The 25,395-nt window shown below is 43.3% G+C and overlaps 2 protein-coding genes across 6 annotated transcripts in view; one reads left to right on the top strand and one right to left on the bottom strand.

The window, feature by feature from the left end:
• Positions 1-1,101: 1,101 nt before the first annotated feature.
• LOC124013310 (uncharacterized aarF domain-containing protein kinase 5-like) lies at positions 1,102-9,300 on the bottom strand. Of its 3 annotated transcripts, none has more exons than XM_046327578.1 (15): positions 9,133-9,300; positions 7,448-7,527; positions 7,113-7,250; positions 6,926-7,001; positions 6,417-6,617; positions 5,495-5,635; positions 5,229-5,342; positions 4,945-5,076; positions 4,618-4,701; positions 4,450-4,531; positions 4,179-4,257; positions 3,949-4,040; positions 3,556-3,808; positions 3,236-3,352; positions 1,102-1,741 (listed from the first exon to the last, which is right to left on the bottom strand). In XM_046327578.1, exons 1-15 carry the CDS (start codon positions 9,283-9,285, stop codon positions 1,639-1,641), a joined length of 1,845 nt encoding a protein of 614 aa, XP_046183534.1. In that variant the 5' UTR covers positions 9,286-9,300; the 3' UTR covers positions 1,102-1,638. The 3 variants fall into 3 exon arrangements, with proteins under 3 accessions (XP_046183534.1, XP_046183535.1, XP_046183536.1); XM_046327579.1 differs by having other exon boundaries at positions 9,052-9,225; XM_046327580.1 differs by lacking the exons at positions 7,448-7,527; positions 9,133-9,300 and having other exon boundaries at positions 6,417-6,612; positions 7,113-7,178.
• Positions 9,301-10,122: 822 nt separating this feature from the next.
• Positions 10,123-25,395, top strand: part of ctdp1 (CTD (carboxy-terminal domain, RNA polymerase II, polypeptide A) phosphatase, subunit 1) — a 132,171-nt gene continuing 116,898 nt past the window's right edge. For 2 of the 3 annotated variants that reach the window (XM_046327577.1, XM_046327575.1), the window contains exons 1-7: positions 10,161-10,682; positions 14,606-14,689; positions 14,852-14,945; positions 15,123-15,251; positions 15,428-15,578; positions 18,736-18,826; positions 19,610-19,776. In XM_046327577.1, coding sequence (XP_046183533.1) covers positions 10,381-10,682; positions 14,606-14,689; positions 14,852-14,945; positions 15,123-15,251; positions 15,428-15,578; positions 18,736-18,826; positions 19,610-19,776 — 1,018 coding nt within the window. In that variant the 5' untranslated portion in view covers positions 10,161-10,380. Of the gene's footprint in view, positions 10,683-14,605; positions 14,690-14,851; positions 14,946-15,122; positions 15,252-15,427; positions 15,579-18,735; positions 18,827-19,609; positions 19,777-25,395 lie in introns of all 3 variants that reach the window. The other variant, XM_046327576.1, reaches the window with a different exon arrangement.

The following is a 25,395-nucleotide window of genomic DNA, read 5'->3' as shown; positions in this document are numbered from 1 at the left end:
GGAGGCGCTACCAGGAGACAGGCCAGTACATCAGGAGACGTGGAGGAGGCCGTAGGAGGGCAACAACCCAGCAGCAGGACCGCTAGCTCCGCCTTTGTGCAAGGAGGAGCACTGCCAGAGCCCTGCAAAATGACCTCCAGCAGGTCACAAATGTGCATGTGTCTGCTGAAACGGTCAAACAGACTCCATGAGGGTGGTATGAGGGCCCGACGTCCACAGGTGGGGGTTGTGCTTACAGCCCAACACCGTGCAGAACGTTTGGCATTTGCCAGAACACCAAGATTGGCAAATTCGCCTCTGGCGTCCTGTGCTCTTCAGATGAAAGCAGGTTCACACTGAGCACATGTGACAGTCTGGAGACGCCTTGGAGAACGTTCTGCTGCCTGCAACATCCTCCAGCATGACCGGTTTGGCGGTGGGTCAGTCATGGTGTGGGGTGGCATTTCTTTGGGGGTCCGCACAGCCCTCCATGTGCTCGCCAGAGGTAGCCTGACTGCCATTAGGTACCGAGATGAGATCCTCAGAGCCCTTATGAGACCATATGCTGGTGCGGTTGGCCCTGGGTTCCTCCTAATGCAAGACCTCATGTGGCTGGAGTGTGTCAGCAGTTACTGCAAGAGGAAGGCATTGATGCTATGGACTGGCCCGCCCGTTCCCCAGACCTGAATCCAATTGAGCACATCTGGGACATCATGTCTCGCTCCACCCACCAACAGCACCACGTTGCACCACAGACTGTCCAGGAGTTGGTGGATGCTTTACTCCAGGTCTGGGAGGAGATCCCTCAGGAGACCATCCGCCACCTCATCAGGAGCATGCCCAGGCATTGTAGGGAGGTCATTCACATTCAACTATGTAAAGAAAAAAGTATTTAATAAGAATATTTCATTCAGATCTAGGATGTGTTATTTTAGTGTTCCCTTGATTTTTTTGAGCAGTGTATATACTGAGGCTCTTGATCATGACACTGTTGAGAGTCCTTGTTCAACAGCACCGTTTCATCCAAGTATGTTATAATCCATACAGGCTTTTTTATTTACTCAAATGATCCCAGTTCAATGAGGCCTACAGGCCATAAATGGAAGTTCAACTTCTTAGATCTTTTCATGGATTTATTATGAGGTGGTCATTTTGGACCGGGAACACTAACATGAAACGAACACAACAGGAGGGTTGAAAGGCCTGAATGTGCTCAGTGCCTAAACGGGCTATTAATAAGACTTAGTCAATGAAGGCACAATCTCGACTGGTCACAGCAGGAATCACATAATGCCATCAAATTCAACCCCAGTGAAAGAAAGGTCAAATATTAAATGGCTCTGTGTTTAATAAAATAGTGTTAATGTCATGTCAGTTCACATTTTCCTTGGCAGCACTGAGACAGTGCTCCTCAATGAAATGACTGCTGGTGAGTCAAGTCCTTGGCTTGGAGCTATGTTTACTGCGTTTTCTGTCCTGACTGATTAAGACAATTCTACATCATAAAATCTGTAGATGTGGGAAATGCATAGCACCATTTTGGAAGCACATCTATCCATTTGCCAACTATCATGTCCAGTCAAACGGGTTGCATTTCTTGAGCTTGAAACAGGAGTCACTAGTATCAGGTTATGCAGCTGAGGTTAGGGTTGTCGGCTTCTACTTCAGGTATTGGTAAACTTCCTCGTCCAGCGATATGAGGTTGAAGTAAGACAACAAAGACAGCAGGGATCTTGTCAGACTCATCATCGCCATCTCAGACCTGAGAAGATACAATGATTGAAGTTAATGGTAAGAAATGTAGGAAATTTTGTAGGAATTAAAAATGCCAAATTATGTATTTTGGGGAATGTTTGTAGCAAGACCTACCCAGCCGGGTCTACTGCTATACACTGGCCAGTTTATTTAGGTACACCACCCCTTTCACAGAAATGGTTAGCGCCTACAGACAGTCATGTGGCCATGGCTTATAATGCAGACAGACAAGCATCCAGTTACAGTTTGAACATTAGAATTGACAAAACAAGCGACTGAGCATGGTTTGATCGTTGGTTCCAGTATCTTCCGAAACGGTCGGCCTCCTGGGCTTCGCACACATGACAGTTCCCAACAGATGGGCCACAAAACGGGCAAATAATGGCACAACAGTGGTGTGCAGAACGGCATCTTGGAACACACAAATGGTTGGTTGTTGTAAAGGATGGGCTATTGCAGCAGACTCCCACACCGGGTTTGATGCCTATCAGCTAAAAACAAGCGGTGGCTGCAGTGGGCACGCGATCACAAACACTGGACAATTACCTGGTCTGACGAATCCCTGTTGCGTTATGCTACCGGCAGTAAGCAGCATGACTCAATAACCTCATCATAACTGGTGTTAACGGAACAGGCTGTTAGTGGTGGTGTAGGGAATGTTAAGTCCCTTGATACCAATTATGAAACGTTTCCATACAACAAAGAATACATGGTGATCTGGAGGTAGGTACGGTGGGAGGGTCAGACCTGGTACTAGATGGGTGTACTGAAAACTGGCCTAGGTTTCCATCAAATTGGCAACAGATTTTCATGCAAGTATTCAATAATCCACATAATCCTACCGGTGGTGTTTCTAAACTGACTTGTTGCTGATACCTTTTCAGTACGTGATGTATTGCACACAATGTACTTTTTCATGTACTGAATAAATAAAAATCTCAAGTTCAATGTGTTTCCATCGCGTTGTCACAAATGGTGTTTAAATAGCAAATGTTCCCACACTGGTCTTGACACTAGAGCTCATAGTGGTTAGGCTAGTCTACATGAGATTTATGGATAAGTGCGAGAATTTTTGCATTTGTCAAACGGCAGTCAAGCATCGATCATGTCACCAGAAAAGGACCCTCGATATTTACCCACCCTGTGAAGGTCATAAATTATTTCATCTGTAGCCTAATAAACGTCATGCTTTCCCGAGTCGTAGTGGGCAGACCACACACACACCATATCGCGTGACTCCAAATTTGACTTCGATATGGTCATCAGTATATTTGCATAAAGGTGTTTCCACTGCCATTTCTCGTGTAATAAATGTTATCGACAAAGATCCCACAACTTCGAACAAATTATCTTTCGGCATTTATAAAATTGCACCGAAGCGTCCAATTCCAATCATAGGTGTCATAATTTGTTATTTTTTATACTGTATGACTTTAATTGCCTAAAACTGTGGATGGAAACGCGGTTACTGAGGGTATAGTGTTGAGGATCATTCGTTTACCTCAGGGCACACTCGAACTTCAGGCTCTCCCAGGTGGCCCGCACCCATCGCAACACCCTGAACCTTGGAAGGACACCCGGCCTCTCTGCCTGGAGCCGCCCCCAACATTGCACAGCGCTGGAGACAGGACAACAGGTTAGTAAGCATCTACAACTGCTGCTATGTGAAACACTCGTCTGTTCACCTCTTAGTCATGACACAGTATCTGTCGACCAGAGCCCCCAGTCTGATGTTGCTGCTGCTGCTACTAACCTCTTAGTCATGACACAGTATCGGTCTACCGGAGCCCCCAGTGTGATGTTGATGCTGCTGCTACTAACCTCTTAGCCATGACACAGTATCGGTCTACAGGAGCTCCCAGTGTGATGTTGATGCTGCGGACAGTGTTGATGTTCCTGAACACCAGCAGCATGGGGCGTGGCATGGATTTGAGCACAACCATGATGTTGTCAAAGTGATTGACAGCCATGTCCCTCATATAGGTTGTCTCCTCACGACTCAGGATGTTGGACAGGCCCAATTCCCGCATGTTGATTGGCCGTTGCAGCAGCATCTCAGAGAAGATGAAGTAGTCTGATAGGATACAGGATATTGTAAGCAGGTCTTTGTTGTGAGACTGGATTTGTTCAAGGCACATGACTTCAGTTTAAATGAAGGAATCAGCTTGAAATAAAAATGACTTTATTAAGCCTAAATGACAGTGGTCCTCTCACCTTTGACCCCCAGGCTGTTGGAGTACCTCTTCATGGCAGCATCATCTCTCAGGACTATGGACCTCCACAGTTTACACAGTGCTACCCTGTCACTACAGAGCCAAAGGTTAGAGTTGATAGTAAAACATACAAGTTGCACCATTAAAACATGCAGGATCTACAATGTATCCACACTACCGTGAGTTGCGTTGGATAAAAGTATCTGCTAAATGGCATATTATGACCCTTACATTTCACTGAGGTATTCATACAGACCGTGATCCAACAGTACCAGCTCTGCCTTCTTGTCTGGACCTCTTCTCACAAGCACTGTGACATGGTACAGATAACATGCATTCAAGGTCATCAAGTCATTTTAAGCAAATATTGTTGTACTGTAGTTATTTATTATCAACGTGACCCATTTCTCGAAAAAAAAACGTCTTGTATAAACTGCCCTGGTGCAAGTTACACAAATCAATAAATGAGCATGTTAAGAGTTCAGTAGAAACTGAACCCTACCATTGCCAGGGTGAGGGTCAGCGTGGATGAAGCCAGTGTAAAATATCTGCTCTGCAAACGTACGGATCAGCTTGTCAGCAGTCTGAAAAGCCAGAGAAAAGTGTTTATACATTCATCGGAGTACTAATGATAATAGACAAAGGTTATTGTGTCACGGTAGGCACTTACATCTCTCAAGCTAAGTCCTTGTCTTTTGATTTCTTCCAAATTGTTGATTTTGCAGCCTTCACAGAACTCTGCAGTCAACACTCTCTAAAGGAAAATGTTTTGTTTATTACAGTACAATAATACAGAAGTGGTCAAAAAGGTATCAAAGGCTGTGTTTAGACAGGCAGCCCAATACTGATTTAAAAAAAAACCTAATTGGTCTTTTGACCAATCAGATCAGAAAAAGAGTCGATGTGATTGGTCAAAAGAGACTAAAAAAAGAAAAGAAATTGGGCTGCCTGAATGCAGCCATTGTGATTTACAGCAGTGACTAGTTCCGTCTCTCACCTTGCTGGTTTGGTCCCAGTACACCTTTGGCACAACGACAAATTTGAAGTGTTTCAGTTCCTCTGCACATCTCTCAGAGTTCCTGGCCTCATTCTCAAAGTCCAGCTCCTGAGCTAATGTCCCCTTCAAGTCCTAAAATCGTCAAAGAATGCCAGCATTAGGTTAGTTTAGGGGACTATGTCTAGGGCTGTCTCTAATCATGCTCTGCAGATATTAGCTGATAAATGTCCTATAAAATAAAATACAGTTTTTGACCAAGTTGGCAGACAAGTTTGAGCCCTTACCTTGAGGACCCATCTGAAGCCGAAGCTGGGGTGCATGAACTTTATAACGTCCAGTAGGATCTCCAGAGTCCTGATGTCACCGTCGAACCGATCCCTGAGGTCTATGTACTGCACCTGGAGAAGAGAGTTGTTACTATTCAGAATCAGGAGAGATACACCTAGCCTGGTTTAACCAGGTGAGGTGACCCCTTTTTAATAGTGTAAATCAAGCACAGTATACTTTTAATTCTGTGGCTGAATGTGTAGTATAGTTAACCTGAACCCACTTTGACAGCAACAGGAGTCCCGTCCTGCAGCTCTGCCTTGTGGACCTGGGCCAGACTGGCTGCTGCGATGGGCTCATACTCAAACGTCTTAAACATCTTGTCTGGAGTCGTGTTGAAGTCCTCTATGAACAGAGCATCTACCTGGTAGAACATACCAGGTAATTTAATGGAAGAATGTTCAACACTTTCCATTATAAAATGGCTTGTTCTAGCCTCACATTATGAATGGTGAAGAGGCATTGAAAGCTGTGACAAAACTACAAGCATGGCTTTATCACTTTCACTACAGCCTCTTGTATCGTATTGCTTCAAACTATTTGTCACATGCACTGAATACAACAGGTGCATACCTTACTGTGAAATGCTTACTTACAAGCCCTTAAACCAACCGTGCAGTTCAAGAAAGAGTTAAGTCAAAAATAATAAGTAACAAAGAGGCTATATACAGGGGGTACCAGTACAGAGTAAATGTGCGGGGATACAGGTTAGTCAGTCATTTGTACATGTAGGTAGGGGTGAAGTGACTATGCATAGATAATAAACAGGGAACAGCAGTGTAAAAAACAAATGGAGGGTGGTGTCAATGTAAATTGTACAGGTGGCCATTTGATTAATTGTTCAGCAGTCTTATGGCTTGAGTGGTAGAAGCTGTTAAGGAGCCTTTTAGCCCTAGACTTGGCGCTCCGGTACCGCTTGCCTTGTGGTAGCAGAGAGAACACAGTCTATGACTTGGGTGACTGGAGTCTGACAATTATTGGGGCTTTCCTCTGACACCGCCTAGTATATAGGTCCTGGATGGCAGGAAGCTTGGTCCCAGTGATGTACTGGGCCGTAAGCACTACCCTCTGTAGCACCTTACGGTCAGATGCCGAGCATTAACTGTTCTTCAATGTTTGACAAGACAAAGTACTGCAGGTCTCACCTCCTTGCATCTCCTGTTGAGAGCCTTATCCTCCAGGACCTGCAGTGTCTTGACGTACTCAGGAGGCAGCAGGTGGTTGAAAGCACACAGTCCCTGTCCCAGTTTAACGTATATCCCCCCGTTCTGCACCGCTCCCTCCACCATGCCATCTGCTGCCCTCTGATGGCACAATGACATCCCTGCCACAAACGATGGGCTGCTCTGGCAAAACAGGGAGGGGAAGATGACGTGAGTGTCCTGACTGAACTACTGAGATCGTTGCAGACTCATGCCACTGTTTAGCAGACATACACAGATAGACCTGTCACAATTCATAATGGTCCCGTTGCCCTGCTCAGACGTTGCATGCGTCAACCAATGGTTACGTGCCACTGTGCGGTCAGGCACCAGATTGCTATAACATATGTGGTTAGCCGATAGGTATTTTACGTATCTAGCCATTGTCATATCTGGAATGCTTCAGCGATGCCTGGGCAGAGGAACGCACCCAATATTTCTGTCAAACTTACCTTGTCCAAACCACGTAACATCACATTGGAGGTCCACCAATAATCTACTGAGATATAGAGTCCTACATATATAGACCTGTAGAGACAGAGAGAGACATGGATTGAGTGTAACTCCAAAAGGAAATTATTCAAAACATTTGATCACATTCAAAAAGGATGGTGATATTATTGTTATGATGGGACCCACCTACAGAAGCGACTGACTCCCTTCACCAAGATCTTCATCTTCCGTCTCTCTCTAGGTTCCGCAAGGGCGTACTGGACTCCCACCACCACGGGAACACCCAAAAACATCTTCCAGAACAACCCTAGACTCTTCCTTGGCCTGACGGAAAGAAATGTGCACAGCACACAGTGTTGCTGAAATGCTCATGTCTTCACCAATCTTGCGGTTGCTGTCTAGAAGGTTAGTATTTAAGTAACAGCATGTATAGTTCGGTGTCCTGTCCAGGGATGTACTTGTACGTCAAGCTGACTCACACTAAAGAAACAGGAGATGGGCCATTCTAGTTAGTTTAGTACCTTTGTGAGCTGAAGGATCTGTACAGTTGTAGCTGTGGACGGGGACATCTTCCCAGCAGGGCCAAATGACACAACCTTAACTACAGAAAGATGAAAACACCACCACAATCAGTGTCACTTTGAAGCATCAACTTTAAACTAATCCACTGTTTTTGCCAGTTACAGTAGACTTGCTGAGAAAGACCTTCATCCCTAGAAAAACTAAAAATCTTCATGTTACGAGGTCAAGTTGAACAACATGTAGACTGGTGGTGTGGACTGCATCAAGGTCACTCTCCATAGACTAGAACACGCTGTTGTTGTTCTTAACAGTCTCTCACAGGACAAACTGTTTCCAGACTAATAGATTTATAAATAGAGGCTCTATGTCAGGGCCCTGACCACATGCACACACACACCAGGGCCGGTCCTGGCCGTTCTGCCGCCCTAGGCGAGACAAAAATAAATTGCCGACAACCCTTTTTTCCGCTATGATGAGCTCGTAAAAAGTAAAAAAATGTACGGATACAAACTTGAAACCACTGATCATGACCATTTAGCCCACAGGATGAAACTCCTTGACAGCAGTTGTGAGTAGCCTGAGTGTCCATTTTACTTTGACCTGTTTTTCAGATATGTTAACGTGCCAGCACATTTTTTAAAATTTGATCAGGCGCCATTTAGGTTAGGCTATTTGATAAGAGAAACCTGCATGATGTTAGTAGAATGTATGCACACATGACTGTAAGTCGCTTTGGATAAAAGCGTCTGCTAAATGGCATATATTATTATTATTATTAAAAGTTTCTCATTACATTGTCATACATTTTTTCCTAAACCCTGTAGGCTACATTAAAGGCCGCACTCTTTCTACCATATGCTATATCTGCTCCATGATTTGTGTTACATTGTTTTTTAAAGGAATGTCGGTGGAGTGCTTCTACTCTCCAACAAGCACCCTGGAGAGGCACACTGGGAATAGACAAGATACATATTTTGCATCCCTGACTCACCTAAAAAATCTCATATGCCACTGGTTGAGAGAAATTGACATTGTTTTGGGGCAGAATTATGTGAGGTGTTTAGGTCTTGCTGGAGATGCGTCTTGGTCAGTGTAGCTCAGAAAAAGCTGCCGCCATAGGCAGCCACCTAATCCTGCCTAATGAGAGCCACACACACACTTTCCATGGCATTGACCAAAACACGTGACAACTTATAAATAATGGAGGGTAAACCACAATCTCAAAATTAGGGCACATCACACTGTCTTAGCGAGATTGTACATCGAGCTCTGATTTTAGTATGGCGGTTATACATTGCATCAGGGGAATTTAACGTTGCGTGTCCACGCTCATTTCCTGGGAGTCAGAGAGAGTAGTTCATGGAATGAGAACTATTGTTAGTGTGATCTGTAAATAAACATGTATACTATGAAAAAATAATATTAACATACAAAGCGCGCACACATACATAGTCATTACTTTTGACATTTAAGCCATACATGCATAAACAGTTAAATGGCAGGTGTCGAGTTTGAATTTGCTGAAGCTATATGCGTCTGGCTGGCTGGCTGGCTAGCTAGCTAGCAGGCAAGGCAAAGGCATATAACAAACAGTTCAACTCACTGCTTTGAAGGTCTCCCCTGCCATGTTCAACCTATACTGTGATCTCTTCTCACTAATATGGAGTTAAAACTGTGTAGTCACCATTCTAATGTAACCTGTCACCTCCTGTTTCAGATCATTCTTGATTTCCTGAACTGCTACAAATGATGTGACTGGCAGAAGGTGCACGAAATCGGTCACGTGACAAATGGTCCGACTCGATGTGACCGAAGCTTCTCTAGTGAAAATAATCATGACTTGACTCGATATCCTCTTCTGGTACCGTCAATTAATCAACCCAAGTCATTGTTTTTTTTCATTGAAATCACAAATGTACAGAATAATGCATGTATTTGTATGGGTGAATCAGAAATGGACGTTGTAAATAATGAATTAATGTGGCTAACATAACATGTAACGGAAATGATTCAAGTGTGCGGTCTCTGTACAGCCTTGTTTAAAGTCATGTTTACGGCAGTAGAGTATGGTCTGTGGAATTAAAACACTGTTGTTTTAAATGATAACGATACAATACTACTGACTGCGTCTTGACTTTATCATTTTGAGATGATTAAACAAATATAAAACAGGCACATACATGTGTGATCCTCCTTCCCAGCATCTCAGCCGTCATATCACGGGCATAGTCTGAATAATATGTATTATAGATAACTGTTTACTTTAACATCAATGTGCGAATTACTGGGACCAGGCCCTCGTGTGACTTTAGATCACTGGTAGCAACTCTACTAGTTGTCACCAGGAGTAGATGCATGATTTATATATTACATCATCTTACATCATATCAGGTAGGGCCCATCGAGGGATGTCCCCAGAGCTTTAAAGGCTTAGAAAACAATGTGTGAATGGAAAACAAAACAGCATGATGTTGCATCTTCCATTAGATTTTTAAAAGTATTTTGTTTACATGATCATCCCAACTTCAACTTCTCTTTGACATTCTGTGTATTACTCTCAAACTGACACATTTATTCAAACACAAATGGAAGCTAGCTGCTCCTTCCATTGATCAAAGTATTTCAATTGATGTGGAACTGTGGAACTCAGTGAAAGTAGAAAGGACCTCTGTCATCAGAGCCACCGGAAGCTCTCTGACTGTCGTCGCCGCTTCAGTCTTGTGTTTCCTGTTTACGGGCGGGAAGAGCGAAAGAAGCTAAACTATCGGGTCTGTGTTCTTGCATCGTTGTGTTTCAAACATCAGCGGTACGTTGGTTTTTGTTTCTTAGCTCAGTTTCAATTATTTATGATAAACCGAATTCCCCGCGACTCTGATATATATCTTTGCTTGACCTGTGCCTATAGTTTAAAGGGATTTGAAGCGCGAAACTGATGGAGGAGCCCGCAGATTCCGGCGGTGGCGGGGCAGCACAGGGCCCCATGGCGCAAGTGGCGGAGATCCGCTGCCCAATAGCAGCGCGTCCTATGCGGCTGCTGGAATGGAAAGTCAAACCCGGTTCCCTCGTCAATGTGGACTCTGTATTGGCGTTATGTGCTCCCATCCCACTGGAGAAAGAGTCCGGGTCCCATCCGCCAGGACAGCCCAATCGGCTGTCAGAGAAGAAGCTGAAATCGGACCGAGCTGGAGTGGTGAAAGAGCTATGCTGTCAACTTGGACAAGTCATATCGCCTGGGTGAGTCTGCAAGCTAACTAACGTTAGCTATATAGACTATGTCAGCCATTTTTTATAGGGTGCTGTGTATACTATGTTCGTTAGCTAATGTTGTTACTTATAGACCTGATTCGTAGTAGCATAGCTAATTAGCCTAGCTAATAAATGGTAACGCTAGCTAGCTAGCTAGCTAGCTATGCTAACCCAGTGCGTGTGCTGGAGCGCCGATCTCTACAACAGCTGGATGGATAATGTACATTAACGAGTTCGTTTTGCATGGCCTGGTGCCCTGGTGGGCAGAGTTAGTTTATTTTAGACCATTCCATTGGTCCGTAAGTGTAATCTCCACCCACAAGGGGCACCGGGCCATCCAAAACGAACTGGCCCAATATTGTAGTACTACGCACATGACATCATCCACATGGTGTCGAGTTTGCACGCCCGAGCACTTGGGGAAGAAGAACTTAGAATACTTTGTTCTGCTTGAGCCTCAAACATTTTGGTGTTATGAATTTGTGTAACAAATAGAAAATGACTCACGTAAAAGTCACCCAGTGAAATACTGCTTGGGTAAAAGTTTGGTTTTAAATATACTTAAGTATCTAACGTAAAGGAATTTGAAATGATTTATACTTTATGTTAAGCTAACATGTGAGTGTGGTGCAAAGAGTTTAATGATAGTGTTTCAGTTATTTACCCACCAGTGTTGTGATTGGCTGGGATGTTCGCCTATTGAATTCTCCTGATGGAGCAGCATCTGTTGTCAAACTGGAAAAGCTGTTCTGATTTTGGCTGTGTTATCTAGTGGAAATTTCTGTCATTTCTTGGTTGCTAACATTGTACACTGTTAGCTCAACTTCAGTTTGTAAAACAAATAAGCACTGAATAGTGTCAGGAATCGTTGTACCATCTATGATTCAACAGAGGTTTTGTTTTACTATACTTTTTTGTTTAGATGGTACAATGGTCAAATTGACCGGAACAGTGAAGATTTTTCTCAACCAGGAGATTAGTGATTTCCTTTAACACAGCCACAAAGTTTGAAACGTTTTCCCAGTTTGGCGAATATCACAACACTTGTGGCTAAGTAATAATGTGAAACACAATAAATCCACTATTAGTGACATATTTTATGGCCATTTTTGGAAATTACAATGCAAAAATTATATATATTTTTTAAATCCTGTGTAGCACCTTTAATCTCTTTTAGGGGGCAGTATCAACCTAGACTAAATTGCACTTTTAAACTGGACAAACATAAATTGCATTTCCTAGATATGGTTTAAAATAGTCTCAGATTTGCCCTAGTCTAGATTTAAAGTCTGATTTCTAGAAGGACAATTGGTTCATCTAGATTTAAGTGCAGAGGAAGGTTTAACGTCAGATTAATGGATGTTGGCCCCCAGGTTGACCGTGGCAATGGAGGAGAATGATTTACCTGGACTATTTCAATGACGATCAAAGAGCACTACCAAGGCCAGACAGAAGGGCGGTTATAGACAGGATCAACACACTGAATGATTTAGATAAAATCAATTTCGGTGACCGTTTCCGTATATACAAAGCAAATGCACCTGACATCATTTGTTTGCTTGAGCCAAGACTTTCATCTGACTCTCTTAGGGGAAAGCCCTTCCCTACAAGTACTGGTCAACTTGAGTTTTTTGGAATCTGGAACCTTCCATTGTGAAACAGGAGATTTGTGTGGTGTAAGTGAACTGACTGTATGCAACATAGTCTTTCAATTCACATAGCATTGCAAACTCTGTGGACAATTACATCAAACTGGTGCTGGTTTGAGAAGAACATTGCTACTGCTGCTGCTTCCTGTTTCTCTCCTCCCTCATAGCCAACTCAACATGAGGGATTTGCATCTTCATATCATGGTCTTCTTTTAAATACATTTAGGTTGCGCTCATGAAATTCCAAGGCCAGTTTCTCATGCATGCTCAGCTTCTTTGTCCTCCGGCCCGGTTAGTGACAATCTGCCCTTCTGGCTGCTGCAGATGAGCCAGATGTCGCGGGCTGAACTTCATCCTGTCTTATCCCCTCCAAGCTATGGTGTTCATCTGCCTCAAGAAAATGATTACATTGCTGCATTAGAGAACATCATTTATTAAAGAGTTGAGTTTGTTACATTTTTATTATGGGAGTGCAAGAGATGACTGACATTACATATTCCCTACAGTGCCGGGATGGCACATGTTGAATGAATGTGTCTTACAAAATGAGGATTGGAACAGTTCCCCATCTGTCCAAATGGTCATCATCGGGGATACCTTCCAGGGGTTGCTGACTTACTATGATCCCGGTCAACAAGTCCCCCAGCTCATCTGTCTTTAGTCGTCTTTTTTAAAAATTGAATCTTTATTTAATGAGGCAAGTCAGTTAAGAACAAATTATTATTTACAATGACGGCCTACTGGGGAACAGTGGATTTTTACCTTGTCAGCTCGGGGATTCGATCCAGCAACCTTTCAGTTACTGGCCCAATACTAACCACTAGGCTACCTACCTCCCCTGTCTTAACGGGGGCCCGCCACCAGTCTTGAAATGCTCCCTACGAGCAGCAGCATTTGTATTGTTTAAGTAGATTTTTGTTTTCTCCATAGGACCTTAGGAAGACAAGATGTTATAGAAATGATATGAATATTTATGTATGATATTGTTTGTTACATTTCTGTCACAGATGCATTCAGGCCCCACTGTGTTGTCTCAGATTTGTGAAAGTGGGCCAACAGTAAATACAGTATCTTACCTTATGTTGTTGAGGTGTACTTTTTAAATTTGTTTTGAATTCATTACAAATGGTAGTCCAGGCATTATTTTTCTTGTTTTCTGTTGCTGAATCATGCTGTTTGTTCTCAATAATTGGGTAGTTTGCCACAATTTTTTTTTTTTCAAAGTCACTGAAATGTCAACATTTTCTTTTACCTCGTCCATTGTTTAGGTGACGTGCTCCAATTCCACACAATGCTTATGTATTACTGTCCCATCCCTGGTTTTTGAAGCATCCTCAGGTCAGCACCATGTGCACATCGTTAATCTGATTTAAATTAAACTCTGTCCGGGAAACCGCCCATAAAAATCTGAGTTACTAAGCTGAGATATGGAATTGTTTGAAGATGGTCATACCTGGCCTCCCGAGTGAGGCAAGGCACTGCATCAATACAAACCCGGGTTCGATCCCAGGCTGTGTCGCTGCCGGCGGCGACTGGGAGACCCATAAGGCGGTGCAATATTGACCCAGTGTCGTTAAGGGAGGGTTTGGCCGGCCGGGATGTCCTTTTCCCATTGCGCTCTAGTGACTCCTTGTGGCTGACCCGGGCTCATGCACGATGACTTCGGTCACCAACTGTACAGTGTTTCCTTCGACACATTGGTGTGGCTGGCATCCGGGTTAAGCGAGCAATGCAGCTTGGCAGGGTCGTGTTTCGGGGGGATGCATGGCTCTCGACCATCGCCTCTCCCGAGTCCGTATGGGAGTTTCAGCGATGGGACAAGACTAACTACCGATGTGGATATCACAAAATTTTGGAGAAAAGGGGGCTAAAAAAATATGGTCATCATGGATCATTTAGCTATTTAATTGTGAATTGTAGGGCCCCTGTAGGTATCCCAAAAAAAAAAAAAAATATATATATATATATATATATATATATATATGACTACACTTATTTAACCCCTTTTCTTTGTTGGCACAAAACCTGTGCCACTTGTGAGGGCTGTAGAGCAAAATGGAGAACACCATCATGTTGGTGAGCGTCATTTTTCCATAGTGGTGTATTAGTTAGTCGGCCAAACCGTTTGTACGCTGCGTACGTCTCCTGGTCTGACTGACAGCGCTGTAGCTCGGCCACTTTCCACGTGTGCGTCTATAAACTCTTAAGGATTTTAAGGGGGAAACTATTATGCTGCGCTCTCAAGTGCATCTTCTCTTCCAGTGTTGTGGTTGTAAGAGTAGAAGAATGCAGCCATCCCATTGTGATGAAGGGCCTGTGTGCTGAATGTGGCCAGGACCTCACACAGTAAGTGGACACACGCACACAAACAAACACAAAGTTATTCCATGCTAGAATTTCAATTGGCATATTCAAAACATTTTAACAAATGGGCCTAACTCTTAGTTGTAGGTTACCTCTTATCCATTGAGTATGCGTTGCTAAGTGGGTCCTCTCTTTCTCTCTCAGGATGCAGACCAATAATGGGAGGCAGCAGGCTCTCATCTCCACGGCAAATGTTTCCATGGTGCACAGTGTCCCTGAGTTGATGGTCAGCTCTGAGGTGAGGTTCGGGGGTGTCATGGCACTAGAAGATGTTTCCTCTGATGATAATGTGACCTTGTAGAAATACCTCTGTGTCATTGGAATGCAACTTTTCAATTGAATAGAGACAGTTTTGTTGACGTCGTGGGCCCCCTTTTTATGAATGCCGGGTCTGTGTGATTTGTCCCCCACACAGCAAGCAGAGCAGCTGGGCAGAGAGGACCAGCAGAGACTCCACAGGAACAAGAAGCTGGTTCTGATGGTTGATCTGGACCAGACCCTGATCCACACCACCGAGCATCACTGCCAGCTCATGTCCAACAAGGTATGTGAATCTGAAATCCTTTTCTCTGGCCTATGAAAAATTGGTGGTTTGGTATTTCTATGTCCCAGGCTTTGCTGAGGGTTTGGTATTAAATAGTCTATAATAAACCACTGGTGGTTATGTAGCTAGAACAAAACATTGATGGTTCTGCCCGTGCCTCTGCTCTTGTTCCACAGGGAATCTTCCATTTCCAGCTGGGACGGGGGGAGCCCATGTTACACACGCGACTGCGTCCGCACTGCAAAGACTTCCTGGAGAAGATCGCCAAGCTCTACGAGCTGCACGTCTTCACCTTCGGAAGCCGCCTCTATGCACACACCATCGCAGGTAAGGACACACACAAACACTAGCAGGCATTTAACATTCTCCGATAATTACGCCTCCGTTGAATCACTATATAATTAGATGTACAGTAAGTCATGCAAAAAGTATCAAAAGTGCAAAAAAACAACCATCACGTAAATGCCAAAAGTGTGTGAGAGCACAGAGTCTAAATGGCAGATTAATTTAAACACACAATCATCTAGGAGAGAGGGATACCTACTCAGTTGTACAACTGAGTGCGTTCAACTGAAATGTGTCTTCTGTATTTAACCAAACACCTTTGAATCAAATCCCCGAGCTGACAAGGTAAAAATCTGTCGATCTGCCCCTGAGCAAGGCAGTCAACCCACTGGGCCTACATCCTCTGTAAAATCACTACGTAAATATAGATCTACACTTAATGCCTGAATGCTGTCTGTATTATAGGTGCGAATTGTTGTATTTTAAAAAAAATGTTTGTCTATACACTGCCTGTATTGAGAAGTTAGTCACCTAACAAGACTAACAGACATGTCTCACTATGATTGATCTCTGATAATTATTGTAGAGGCAAATCCTGAGTTTGAAGTCGGAGTGGCCACTAGAGGGGAGCATTTACCTTCGGTTTGTGTGACAGGTTCTTTCGGTACTCAGATTCTCTGGGGCTGTGTCACATATATATCGTCTATATAGTAGGGAGGTGCATCTTTCCGTTTCGAGACTATTTAAATATCTATCTAGATACAAGAACGATTTGGTTTGATTAGAAGAAGAATCAGTGCGATACGATTCGATGCACTAACATTTGTTGCATAAACACATTTGTTTTCCATTCTAAATGAAAATCTGCTGATGGAGCTCATGAGCTGGGCTTCTGAGCTGGATCTGTCTGAGCTGACTTCTCTCTGTGTGTAAATTATTTATTTGGATGTGTTCCAGCGGTAAGCCTAACAAGCTTTACTATTTTTATTTGACAACTTTTACTTCACTACATTCCTAAAGAAAATAATGTACTTTTTACTCCATACATTTTCCCTACATTTTCCCTGACACCCAAAAGTACTTGTTACATTTTGAGTGGCTCGCTTTACAGGAAAATGATCCAATTTACGCACTTATCAAGAGAACATCCTTGGTCATGTCATCCCTACTACCTGATCTGGCGGATTCACTAAACACAAATGCTTCGTTTGTAAATTATGTTGGTGTGACCCTGGCTATACTTAAATTTAAAAAACAACATCGTGCCATCTGGTTTGCTTAATATAAGGAATTTGAAATGGTTTATACTTTTGATACTTAAGTATATTTAAAACCAAATACTTTTACTCAAATAGTTTTTTACTGGGTGACCTTTGACTTTTTCTATCAGGGTATTTTTATTTTTACTCAAGTATGACTATTGGGTTACTTTTTCCACCACTGGCTGACCTGTAGGTGAAAATCAGCGAGGGAAAGTCTGACACTGTAGTGTGGAGCTTTACGTGGGACAGATGTTTTGGTACCGTGCCCGTCCGCTCCCGTGATATTTCGTACCATGCCCACCTGCCTCCGCAGGTTGTTTTGGATACATCCCAGCTGCTCCAGGCAGATCTCATCCAGCTCCTGCGCACTGTCCTGCGCACTGTCCTGCCCACTGTCCTGCCCACTGTCCTGCCCACTGTCCTGCCCACTGTCCTGCCCACTGTCCTGCCCAATGTTAAAATTACACATCTACCGTCTTACTCATTTCGAATTTGCAATAAATGTGATTTCGTAAGATATTTACATGTTTGGAATAAAGTAGTTTTATTAAAACACTCCCGTGTAAACAAACTCATTTGAAGTAGCCCAGACAAAAAGTCAAAAAAGTCACCAATCCTATTAGCCATTATTTCATTACCTTTAGAAAACGACGACAGACTTTCCAGTGAGAACTGCAAGCTGATAATTGGTTTCATAATTCCTTTCTTATCGGATAATTGTTTTTGCCGCCACTGTTTGGAGCAGGCGCGCGATCCGGTTGTGTAACCACGCCCCAGTTAGAGGCGAGGAGAGGGACACAAGTGGCCAGAATGACAGAGGGATTCGTGTAATAAGTGGTTTTATAACGATTCATAGGGTATTGAAAACGGTGGAACGACCGTTATGAAATAATTGGTCTTTCTGACCGCCCGCAGCATGGACCATTCCGACAATGCAGCACACTACTCTGTCGGGTCCTGCGGGTAACTCTGGAGTCCCACAACAAAAACAGGGCTCTACTATAGTGGGTTTCCCAACAGCTCGGCTCAGATCAATCTCACTTGACAGTAAATTATAATGCACGTTTGAGCTTTTTATGAATCTAGTTATCTGCATTTGGGTTACAGAGATGAACTTTGGCCCGTCAAAGTTTGGAGACGATCTTTCGCTATCAATTAGATGTTATTCTATCATGAATGCCTATGCTGAACGTTGGAAGTGAATGAATAATGAATGTAGTAATTAGTCTGTGGCGCATGGAGGTCACTGTGCATCTGTTTCTCCAGGTAGATGGGTTTGTTGTTGTGCTTTAGTAGACGCCTGCCCACCTGTGTTCTCTCTTCTCTGTGGTTTAATAGCAACCAGGTAGCGAGGTGTTTGTTGTGCAGTGGGGATGTAGATGCTCCATCAAAGCCCGTCTTTGTTGCTCCTCCAGACACGTATTATTGTACAGCTTCTTCTAAAGAGGAACTGATAAGACCCAGCCTGCATTTAGTTCTCATCTCAAAGCCTTGATGTTTTAATGAGCCCACTGAGTATACAGAGACCCTCCACACACACACACACACACACACACACACACGGATGCCAAGCAATTTCATTTGAGATTAAATTGAAGAACTTGTGTAGCAAAACAACATGAGATTTGGCTCTAAATTGACTCAAAAGCTTTGTTGTTGGAATGCTACTCAGTGTAGCTCCAGATGGCCAGGGAGTAATGGAAATTGGCTGTTTGGCAAAACGGCACCTTCACTTTTCTGAATACATCCTGCTTTTCCACGGAGCTCTTTTTAAATAGGATGTTTAATGCAGTCGAGTCTGCTCTCTGCTGCGGCCCAGCATGCGGAACCAAACCCCCTGCCACACTAACCAAGCTCTCTCTGTCTCTTTCTCTTTTATTTATATATATATATGAGTCCATTTTAAAGATGCTCTTCTGGTGTGTCTAACTTTGCAGGCTTCCTGGACCCTGAGATGAAGCTGTTTTCCCACAGGATCCTGTCCAGAGACGAATGCATCGACCCCTTCTCCAAGACAGGGAACCTGAGGTCAGACCTGGCTCTCTGTCTGGCAGAGCTGCTAGCACATACTGCTTTGAAGTCCACGCAGCACACTTTGACACACATACTAATAGCGATTTCAGCTAGGACATTTTAAGAAGACTCTTTCCTATATGAATAGGACAAAGCTGATATGTTATCTTTAATTTTGACACTTTGGAGAAAAGGCATTCACTCAAGGAGGATCTCCTGTGGAATTAGGAGAAGCTGATTTCCGCTCAGCCACTACCGCTGAAGAATTCAACTGAGGGGAATTAGTGTTGATTAAAACCTGGCAGCAGTCAAGTCATCTGAAGTCACTTGGTTGTCCCCACAGACAATACAGCGCTATAAAACTGAGCCATCCAGCTCTAGCATGACTGTGCTATAGATGAGCAGAGGGAATAGCCCATCGCCATGCAGCATTTCTTCTAATCAGTGACTCCTGTTATAGGAAGCCTTTTAGAACACCATCCTCAAAGTCCTAATGGTAGAAACTGTGGTTGTGTAGTTATGATCAGATAATTATTGGTAAGAGTGAGAGCCAGAATTCACTTCTAACCTGGAGGGGTAGTCCTTCACAAATAGCAGCCTATTCCCTTAAAATGACTTTTGACCAGGGCCCATAGGTTATAGGCTACCATTTAGCCGAAGACTGGATAATGGTAGAGCGAGAGCCAAACATTTTGCTCTGTTACTGCCAGTTTATCCTAGATCTAACTCTTTCTTTCTGTCTCTCTTATACTCCCTCTCTCCCTAATCTCGCGCACTCTCTTGATCTCTACCCCTCAGGAATCTGTTCCCATGTGGGGACTCGATGGTATGTATTATAGATGACCGGGAGGACGTGTGGAAGTTTGCTCCCAACCTGATCACTGTGAAGAAATACATCTACTTCAAGGGGACAGGAGACATCAACGCCCCGGCCGGGTCTGAAGAGGCTCAGCAGGGAAGGAAAGGTACGGTATACAGGGTCGGAAGACAATGAGCTTAACCGAACGGTGGACATTTGTTGTGAACTGGTCAATAAATTACGAAGCTCAGTGATCTATTGAAACAATCCTTATAAGGGCATTTAGTGCTTTGTCAGTGTTACAAACACTCAACAACAAAAAACAGTACAAACTTAAAAACCCTCTGGTGACTAAATTCAGAGAGGACGTGGTTTGATGAGCACTTAAGGAATGTGAACTCAACCTGGTTCTCTGGCTGCAAATGGAGTTCTGGCCACAAGGTACCCCTCATCAAGTCTCACGGTTTTGATTTAATTTGCATCAACCGATGCACCACTTTCCTGTGTGGCAGGCTGCAGTGGGAGGGTGAAGCTTTTAAGAAAATGTTTGTGATATGTAACTGTTATGATCCCAATAGCTGGGGTGGCAGGAAGCTGAGGGAGTTTTAAGTTATGTCGTTGTGTTAAGTTATGATCCTCTCAGCACAGAGGCGAGAGGGAGAAGGCATGGAGGTGACAGGGGAACACTTAGCCATCTTTCTGTGAGAATGCTGTTCAACTCTACCTTTTTAGAACCATGAGAATAGCCAGGAAAATGATCATACCCAAAGGCCAGGGTTGAGCAGAATCCAAATACTTTTTTATCAACTCTCTGAATTAATCAATCTGATCTGTTATAAAGAAGGAATTGGAGCGACCAAGCCTTAACACCTAATCATCAACACTGTATTCATACTCTAGCACCAAGCCTGGGTAGCCATAATGAGATGGGTTCATCTGAACCGTGATTACCATCTTAGTCTCAGGAGGGAGTAGGGAAGGCATTGGGTTCTTTTCTCACAGAGCCTCTCATAGAGGAGATCTGTATAGAGATTTTTTTTGATTAGCAGTAGAGATAAACCGGACAAGCCACAAAGGACAGAGAGTGCTTCTCTGTGCTCCCTGGAGAATAACACACACACACACACAGGCTGTTAGATCAATTAGGGAAGTGCTGCTGATTTCCGTCACATCACATGGACCAGGGTTTAATATTTTCCTGGTATTTTACAAATGTTCCATCCCGAGAAGAATAAATCACTTTTCTCCTTTGATAACCCGTTATTTTCCACCAAAACAGGAAGTGTCATTCTAAAGCATATAAATACACTATATATACAAAAGTATATGGACATCCCTTCAAATTAGCGGATTCAGCTATTTCAGCCACACTGTTGCGGACAGGTGCATAAGATTGATCACACTGCCATGCAATCTCCATAGGAAAACATTGGCAGTAGAATGACCTTACTGAAGAGCTCATTGACTTTCAACGTGGTACCATCATAGGATGCCACCTTTCCAACAAGTCAGTTTGTCAAATTTCTGCCCTGCAAGAGCTGTGCCGGTCAACTGTAAGTGTTGCTATTGTGAAGTGGCAATGTCTAGGAGCAACAACGGCTCAGCCGCGAAGTGGTAGGCCACACAAGCTCACAGAACGGTAGTGCTGAAGCGCGTAGAGCTTAAAAATGGTCTGTCCACACTCACGACCAAGTTCCAAACTTTCTCTGGAAGTAACGTCCGCACAATAACTGTCGGTCGGGAGCTTCATGAAATGGGTTTCCATGGCCGAGCAGCCGCACACAAGCCTAAAATCACCATGTGCAACGCCAAGTGTCAGCTGGAGTGGTGTAAAGCTCGCCGCCATTGGACTCTGGAAACGTGTTCTTTGGAGTGATGAATCACGCTTCACCATCTGGCAGTCTGACGGATGAATCTGGGTTTGGTGGGTGCCAGGAGAACGTTACCTGCCACAATGCATAGTGCCAACTGTAAAGTTTAGTGGTGGAGGAATAATGGTCTAGGGCTCTTTTTAATGGTTCGGTCTAGGCCCCTTAGTTCCAGTGAAGGGAAATCTTAATGCCACAGCATACAATGACATTGAAGACGATTCTGTGCTTCCAACTTTGTGGCAGCAGTTTGGGGATGTCCCTTTTACTGTTTCAGTAAGACAATGCCCCCATGCACAAAGGGAGGTCCATACAGAAATGGTTTGCTGAGATCGGTGTGGAAGAACTTGACTGGCCTGCACAGCGCTCTGACCTCAACCCCATTGAACACCTTTTGGATGAATTGAATCTGACTGCAAGCCAGGCTTTATTTCCCAACATCAGTGCCCGACCTCACTGATGCTCTTGTGGCTGAATGGAAGCAAGTCCCTGTAGCAATGTTCTAAGATCTGGTGGAACGCCTTTCCAGAAGAGTGGAGGCTTTAGTCGAAGAAGTATTCCTGGCGCCCGTCTTCATCACACAACTCCATGATTTCGTTCAATGAGCTGAAATACTCCCAAGTTTTATAATGCTCTTTAGAAGCAGCAAGACCTATGCACCGATTTGTCTTTTAAATCTTGCACCCAAAGACTTCTGATTATGGACTATTGATTATCAAAATGAACACAGGAATTCTTGATTCTGTTGATTTTTATGGTACCTGGCCCCGCCCACGTTGATGACGACTGAACACACCCTTAGTTACCACCTCCCGCTGGTTCTCCGGGGGGAAATAGAAGGGCGTGAACTCTTTTTCTGTGCTGCCCGCTAGGAAGGCCACCCCCTGGTACATCACTGCTGCTCCTCTGGAGGACCTCGAGGGTCCTGGTTGAGAGGGTGGGGGGTTCACTGACAGACTGGGTTGGCAGGGACCTCACCCATCCAGGAGCAGGGTTGAGCTCTATGGAAACAAAGCAGATGAAAGAAAGTTTAGACATAGAAATGACTTCCACTGGTTTATTGGGATAAATTACTTTAGAATCTCAGGATGAACCAGATACAAGTCACTCTTCAGGCTCCTTTTGTCCCCTCTTTCTCTCGTCACACCAACAAGTTTTGCATCAGCAGGAACCCCGATGCAGAGAGAGGAATTCATTAAGTTGTTGTGGTATTTAACGCGTCGCTGAGGGCCTAAATGAGATGTTTCTCTTTAAAGGATTGTTTATCAAGGTTCACTAAATTAAAATAAATACAGAGCAATTAGCTGTGGAATGTCGACAATGAAAAGAACAAACTGTTTGGATATACTTGGTAAAACTTCCCGTGATTAATCTTTCACGGGCCATTGACTTTGTTTAGGACAACAGAAAAAGTGCAATTCTGCAGCAATATCTTGCTTTAATCTTCTTATTCCAACATAGATTTTTATATCAGTATAACCACAGCTTCAGCTGACGAAACAAACTCCTAAAATGTGGCACTTTCCAATGGCACCTTTCAGTCTTACGACTGACAGAATGCAGCTCTGCGTAGCGAGGGTTAAATGATTCATACAAAGCCAAATTAGATCACAGTGAACTACTGTCAGCCACAAAACTCCTCTTCATGATGCAGCCTCACACTAAAACTTTAATCGGTTTTGTTCACAAGAATGTTCTTGAACCTCAAAACAGGACACATTGTGACTGTTGGTGAATAAGAGGAAAACTTTACAAACTCTTCCCAAAAATGTTTAGACACTGAACAAAATTATGAATGTAATTTCCAACAATTTCAAAGATTTTACTGACTTAGTTCATATAAGGAACCAGTCAAATTAAATAAATACATTCCCTAACCCTAATCTATTAATTTCACATGGCTAGGAACACAGATATCCATATGTTGGTCACTGATACCTTTTAAAATCAAATGTAAAAAGTAGGGGCGTGGATCAGAAGCAGTCAGTATCTGGTGTGACCACCATTTGCCTCATGCAGCGCAACACATCTCCTTTACATAGAGTTGTTCAGGCTCTTGATTGTGGCCTGTGGAATGTTGTTCCACTCTTCAATGGCTGTGCAAAGTTGCTGGATATTGGCGGGAACTGGAACACGCTTTTGTATGTGTTGATCGAGAGCATCCCAAACATGCTTAATGGGTGACAAGTCCGAGTGTGCAGGCCATGGAAGAACTGGGACATTTTCAGCTTCCAGGAATTGTGTACAGATCCTTGCGACATTATCATGCTGAAACATGAGGTGATGGTTGGGGATGAATGACATGTCAATGGGTTTCATGTCAATGGGTTTTGTCATGGTATCTTGGTGGATTCAAATTGCTGTCAATAAAATGCAATTGTGTACAAATTTTCCATACGCAAAAAGAAACGCATTTGTCTAAAAAAATTCTACTTTGCCAAGATAATCTTTCCACCTGACAGTTTTGGCATATCAAGAAGCTGACTAACCTGCATGATCATAACACAGGTGCACCTTATGCTGGGGACAATAAAAGTTTAAATTTGTCACACAACACAATGCCACAGATGTCTCAATTTGAGGGAGCATGCAATTGGCATGCTGACTGCAGGAATGTCCACCATAGCTGTTGCCAGAGAATTTAATGTCTATTTATCTACCATAAGCTGTCACCAATGTTTGTCATCTTGGCAAAGGGTGCTAAAATCCAGATTTTGGCAGTATGTCCAACCATGCCAGCCCAGGACCTCCACATCTGACTTATTCACCTGTGGGATCGTCTGAGACCAGCCACCCGGACAGCTGATTAAACTGAGGAGTATTTCTGTCTAATAAAACTTTTGTGGATAAAAATAATTCATTGGCTGGACATGGCTTCCCAGTGGGTGGGCTTGACTCCCAAGTGGGTGGGCCTCTGCCCACCCAAGGCTGCACCCCTGCCCAGTCATGTGAAATCCATAGATTGGCGCGTTATTTATTTAAATTGAATGATTTCATTATATGAACTGTAGATCGTTGAAACTGCGTTTATATTTTCGATCAGTTTGTGATCAGAATAGCCTCAATTAATCTGGGCATGGACTCGACAACGTGTCAAGCGTTCCACAGGGATGCTGGCCCATGTTGACTCCAATGCTTCCCACTTGTCAATTCGCTGGATGTCCTTTGGTTGTTGGAGCATTCTTTAAACACAGTAAACTGTTGTGTGGAAAACCCAGTAGCGTTGCAGTTCTTGATACAAGCCAGTGCGCCTGGCACCTATTACCATACCCCGTTCAAAGGCACACATCTTTTTATTTAGTTTATTTTGCAAATATTTTCTTAACTTAAATACCTGTTGTATTTGGTGGCAAATAAAATTTGATTTGAATGGCACACATACACGTGTGTGTGTACAGTATATGACATAGGCTACTTCACATTATGCATGAGAGAAAAACATAAGCCCATAGATGTAGCTTGCTTGGGTAAATAAATGAAAACAGGTGCAACACATGTGGCCTACAAAGTTACAACTATAGGCTAGCGAATGTTACTTTAATTTGCCAGTATAATAGGTCCTATTTGTATAAGTAGCCGGCTGAGGCATATACCTTTTCATAATATTTCCCCTAATGTTATTAGCCTACCTCCTTTCTCTCGTTGCTTCATTCCTTCCTCGCATTCAAATGAAATTAAATCTGTTTCTTTGTCCTTTGTCATTCTAATGATATCCTTGAATAATATCAAACTAGATTTGGATGCAGAAGGCTTTCACTTCTCTTCACAAAGATTTATTCAATGTTTTTTTTATGGGTCTGAATAAATAATTGTTTAACTGAGTTCTATTGGATGCTCTGATTTAAAGCAAAGATTTAAAAATATTTATATGATCTTTCCTATAAAAATAAAATAAAAGACAAGTTCACCCCTGTAAG

The sequence above is a fragment of the Oncorhynchus gorbuscha genome, linkage group LG24 (genome assembly GCF_021184085.1).
Source record: "Oncorhynchus gorbuscha isolate QuinsamMale2020 ecotype Even-year linkage group LG24, OgorEven_v1.0, whole genome shotgun sequence".
In the NCBI taxonomy this organism is placed as follows: Eukaryota; Metazoa; Chordata; class Actinopteri; order Salmoniformes; family Salmonidae; genus Oncorhynchus; species Oncorhynchus gorbuscha.
Note: the sequence above shows the minus strand (reverse complement) of the source record. Positions and strands in the feature narration are given on the sequence as shown.

Coding starts and splice junctions, on each gene's coding strand:
- LOC124013310 (XM_046327578.1), bottom strand. CDS start 9,285: ATGATTATTTTCACTAGAGAAGCTTCGGTCACATCGAGTCGGACCATT. Junction 5,636..6,416: donor TCAACAGGAGATGCAAGGAG/GTGAGACCTGCA, acceptor ATGTTCTACCAG/GTAGATGCTCTGTTCATAGA. Junction 3,809..3,948: donor CAACAGCCTGGGGGTCAAAG/GTGAGAGGACCA, acceptor GTATCCTATCAG/ACTACTTCATCTTCTCTGAG.